Raw genomic sequence first — 4,701 nt, 5'->3', positions numbered from 1 at the left:
CCGTCTTGTTGTGACAGCTCCTGATACTGTTTATTGAGGTGCATGTCAGGTATAATTAGCAATCGATATGGAAAACGTTTCCTTGCACCCAGCACGCCTCTGACGTCAGAGCCGATTAGCGCTTCTTATTGGTCCCAAATTCCCCGGGCCGCGGCTAATTATCGGGAGCTTGATGTTGATAAAGTAAAGCGCCGGAGTGCGGGCGAAGCATGTGTAGGGCTCCGGGTGCCTGTCTCCGCCGCCGCCGCCGTCCGCGCCTCCCGCCGCTGGCCCGCCCCGGCCCCGGCCCGCGCCCCCGCGCCCCGCCGCCGGCACCGCCGGCCCCCCGCGCGAGATGATGGACGGCCGCCTCCTGGAGCACCCGCATGCCCAGTTCGGGGGCTCGCTGGGCGGCGTGGTGGGCTTCCCCTACCCGCTGGGCCACCACCACGTGTACGAGCTGGCCGGCCACCAGCTGCAGTCGGCCGCCGCGGCCGCCGCCGCCGCCTCGGTGCCCTTCTCCATCGACGGCCTGCTCAGCGGCTCCTGCGCAGCGGCGGCCGCCTCGGTGGTCAACCCCACGCCGCTGCTGCCGGCCGCCTGCGGGGTTGGCGGCGACAGCCAGCCCTTCAAACTGTCAGGTAGGCTCCGCGGGCTGGGAGGAGGACAGTTGGGGGCGGGGAGGGGGGCCTTTTCTGCGGAGGAGTTGGGTGACAGGCCGGTGGCGCAACCTTCTCTGTGCGCCCTCGATCTGCGTGGCCAGTGGGCGCAGATGGGGTTGGGATCTGGTCTGGGCCGGTGGCTGAGCCTCGAGGCGTCCTGTGCGTGCCCGCAGACTCGGGGGACCCAGACAAGGAGAGCCCGGGCTGCAAGCGGCGGCGTACCCGCACCAACTTCACTGGCTGGCAGCTAGAGGAGCTGGAGAAGGCGTTCAACGAGAGCCACTACCCTGACGTGTTCATGCGCGAGGCACTGGCGCTGCGCTTAGACCTGGTGGAGTCCCGAGTTCAGGTAAAGACCCGCGTCCCTCCCGGATCCGCGGTCCGGCGCTGTGCTCGCCAAGCGCTGTGCGCCTTTGTTCTAGGAGGCGGGATGTTGTCCCAGGCTACGAGCCCGCTCCGCGCTCGCCTGCTGGTGTAGGGGCGTGTGTGGTAGTAGTGGGGCTGGACCCCTTGCGCAACGGGAGGTGAGTAACTAGTGAAAGCCTAGGTAGCTTGAGAGGGCCGCCGCAGCACCGAAGTAGCGGGAACAGGGACTGCGTGCGACCCGGGAAGTGGTGTGGTGGGTTCGCTCGGCCCGTGTGAAAAGAGGTCTCCAAGGGTTCCATGGCTGGGGTGAGGAGGCACCGGCGGGGCGCAGACTCGAAGGGAGAAGCTGGGCCCTGGTGCTCCGTGCTCTCGCGGGAGACTGTCTCCCATCCGTGAGCAAACGGGTTTGTTTGTCTTTTGCCTGTAAAATATTCAGACGGAAACCTGTATTTATTCCCCACTTTGTAGAAGGGGGAAGGTGAGGTAAGGGAGGGGAAAACTTCAATGGTTAATACATATGAGAAAGTGGGAAGAAAAAAAGTCTGAATTTTTAATATTCCCGAGTTTATCTTCTTTTTTTTTCTTTCTCCTATCTTTAGTTACTTGATTTCATTCGAAGTCAGCCAGAGATATTCTTTTTTTTTAAAATACAGAGTCATTTGGTACATTAAAATTCAAGATGATCTATGCATAACTAAATGCTTCTTTGGAGTATAGAAACCTCCTTTTCCTGGGTTTGGTGAGACGAGTTTGGTGCTGTGGGCACCTGGCTTTGAGGCAGATGCTGGCAGAATGCCTATTTAGCACCAATAGCTTTGCCTAAAAAGGTCTTTTGGTTCTGTGCTTGGGCCTCTGCTGATGACCTTTTCTGTTTGGAAATCCTTTTATTCAATTTGTTCCAAAGTGTTGTAAGTGAAGTCAAGATCCCTTTATTTCTCCCCTCATACGATAATGTGTAATTCTTGGTGGCAGGGGCAGCCTGGAATTTGCACCATAAAAAGAAGTTAAAAGAAAAAAGAGGGGGGGGGGAAGGCTGTTGATGGTTTTGCTTTAATGTCTGGGACCTCTGCATGGACAAGGCTCCCAGTGACCAGGCCTGGTCTGCTATTGTGTGGAATCTCTATGTGGCCACAACAAAGAATTTGAATTATCGCGCTCTCTAGGGGTGGGTAGTGCTGCCCAAAGCTCTGTCGACTCAGCCGGGATTTGACTGTGTAGTGGTGGGTTGTGCAATAAGGGTCTAGGGCTGCTGTTCCTCTGAAGTCCTATGTGGCTCCCGGGGACAAGACCTTGCAGAGAGCTCCAAAGAGGCAGGATGAGCCCTGACTTCTTTGGGGGCCTGGGAGGCCAGCCTCTTACCTCCCATCTTGCCTTCCCCCATGGCCTAGACCAAACACAACTAGTTGGGAAAGCTCTGTTGGTCCCTGGTCCAGTCCTCCCAGAAAGAAGGACCGGCAGTAGCTGTGATGGGGGAGAAGGTGGTAGAATGTCCATTCAAGTTCGGCTTTCTAGGCCCTCCTGAGGAAGAAGCATCCAGATTTCCCTTCATGGGAGACTCGGAAATCTGGGCTTTGACAGTCTCCAGGGGTCCGAAGACAGGTGTGGAAGGCTGCCCGCCCACAGAAGCGGTTCAGCCGCAGAATGGTCATCGCCAGTCTGGGCCGCTGCTTAGAACTGGAGCTGTGAGAAGCCAGGAAGGGCACGGAGGGGCCCTGCTCTCTGCCAGGAGACCAGGAACCCGCAGCGTTCGGTCCTGGGCCCCACCGGCCCTGCTTGAGGAAGGGGCAGCTCCAGACCCCAGAGGTGAGACGCCAGAGCGGGAAGCTGGCTGGGAGGCCCCATCTGCGCTCCTTCCGGGTGGAAAAAGTGATTGCTGGAAGCTGCAGCCCGAGTGTCAAAATCCAGTCCAGGGCCGGCAGGGATCACGGCCTGGATCCGGCTCTCTTGGCCTGAGCCGAGGTGGTGCAGGCCTGTCTAGGGAATGGTAGGCCCAGAGCCCCAGCGGCGGGCTTGCCGCCTGATTTTGCCTTCCTTTCCCTTGTTCGGCTGCTCTAGGTCTGGTTCCAAAACCGCCGGGCCAAGTGGAGGAAAAAGGAGAACACCAAGAAGGGCCCCGGGCGGCCCGCGCACAACTCGCACCCGACCACGTGCAGCGGCGAGCCCATGGACCCCGAGGAGATCGCGCGCAAGGAACTGGAGAAGATGGAGAAGAAGAAGCGCAAGCACGAGAAGAAGCTGCTCAAGAGCCAGAGCCGCCACCTGCACTCGCCCGGCGGCCTGTCCCTGCACAGCGCTCCCAGCTCCGACAGCGACAGCGGCGGCGGCGGCCTGTCCCCGGAGCCGCCCGAGCCGCCGCCGCCCGCCGCCGCAGCCAAGGGCCCTGGCGCACACGCCTCTGGCGCCGCAGGTTCCGTGCCCGCACCTCCTGGCGAACCTCCTGCGCCCGGCACCTGCGACCCTGCCTTCTACCCGAGCCAAAGAAGCGGCACCGGCCCGCAGCCGAGGCTAGGCCGCCCTGCAGACAAGGATTCGGCCTCGTGCGGACCCGGGGCGCCGGCGTCTGCGGAGCGCGGCGCCGCAGGCCTGCCCAAGGCAAGCCCGTTCAGCGTGGAGAGCCTGCTGTCTGACTCGCCGCCGCGCCGGAAAGCCGCCCCCACCAGCACTGCGGCGGCTGCGGGGCTAGACTTCGCGCCCGGGCTGCCGTGCGCGCCGCGGACCCTCATCGGCAAGGGCCACTTCCTGCTCTACCCCATCACGCAACCGCTGGGCTTCCTAGTGCCGCAGGCCGCGCTTAAAGGCGGTGCGGGCCCCGAGCTGGTGCCCAAGGACGCGCCGCCCGCGCCTGCAGCGCCGCCCGCGCCGCCGGCTCAGGCCAGCTTCGGGGCCTTCTCTGGGCCCGGCGGCGCCCCGGACTCGGCCTTTGCACGCCGAAGCCCCGACGCCGTCGCCTCTCCCGGGGCCCAGGCTCCTGCAGCGTTCCGGGACCTAGCCCCGGCTGCGACGACCGAGGGCGGTTCCGGGGACTGCGCGGACGCGGGGACCTCCTGCCCCACGGCCCCGCCGCCCCCGCCGCTGGCGACGTCGCCTGGGCCTGGCCCGCGGGCTCCCAGCCCCGCTGGGGAGCCGGCCACCTGCGGCGCCGCAGAGACTGGCGCAGCAGTCGTACCCAGCCCGCCGGATGGCGAGGAGGTGGACATGGACTGAGGGCGGCGGCGGCCGGGAGATGCGCTTTGCTGGCCGGCGCCCGCTTGCTCAGGCAACGACACACACAACAAATCAGGTGATCGGCTCTAGAAACACTGCTTTCCCCTTTTTTTTCTGTTGTTTTCCTCCTCCTCCTCTTAATATTATTTTTTTTTAAGGCAGACGAAACCGTTGTATCAATTCGGACCTAGGCAGCAACCACAGGTCTTGGTGAGACCCTCTTCCTCTCGAGGAAGCAAAAATAGCCCATAGCCCCCACAAAAACCCACAACAAGAATCCTCAGCCTTGTAAAATGCAAAAATGTCTAAGAATATTTATATATGTACCATTTTTTATAAATAAAGCTGGTCAAACGCAAGCTCTCGGGTCCATCATTTTAAAAATTTCCGAGTGCCCAACCCGGCCGCTCCTCCCCTCCATTTCCACTCTCCGAATGTGAGGTGGGGTGGGGACTCTGCACCTCCCCCCGAGGTCCGTGCTTAATGCTTC

At 61.6% G+C, this 4,701-nt stretch overlaps 1 protein-coding gene across 1 annotated transcript; it reads left to right on the top strand.

The window, feature by feature from the left end:
* Window positions 1-334: 334 nt before the first annotated feature.
* Window positions 335-4,211, top strand: Uncx (UNC homeobox). Its single transcript, XM_026405721.2, has 3 exons — window positions 335-620; window positions 815-990; window positions 3,063-4,211. The coding sequence occupies exons 1-3, from the start codon at window positions 335-337 to the stop codon at window positions 4,209-4,211; spliced, it is 1,611 nt and encodes a 536-aa protein (XP_026261506.2).
* Window positions 4,212-4,701: the final 490 nt, after the last annotated feature.

Source organism: Urocitellus parryii, chromosome 9, assembly GCF_045843805.1.
Source record: "Urocitellus parryii isolate mUroPar1 chromosome 9, mUroPar1.hap1, whole genome shotgun sequence".
In the NCBI taxonomy this organism is placed as follows: domain Eukaryota; kingdom Metazoa; phylum Chordata; class Mammalia; order Rodentia; family Sciuridae; genus Urocitellus; species Urocitellus parryii.
This window is presented reverse-complemented; position numbering and strand designations above follow the sequence as displayed.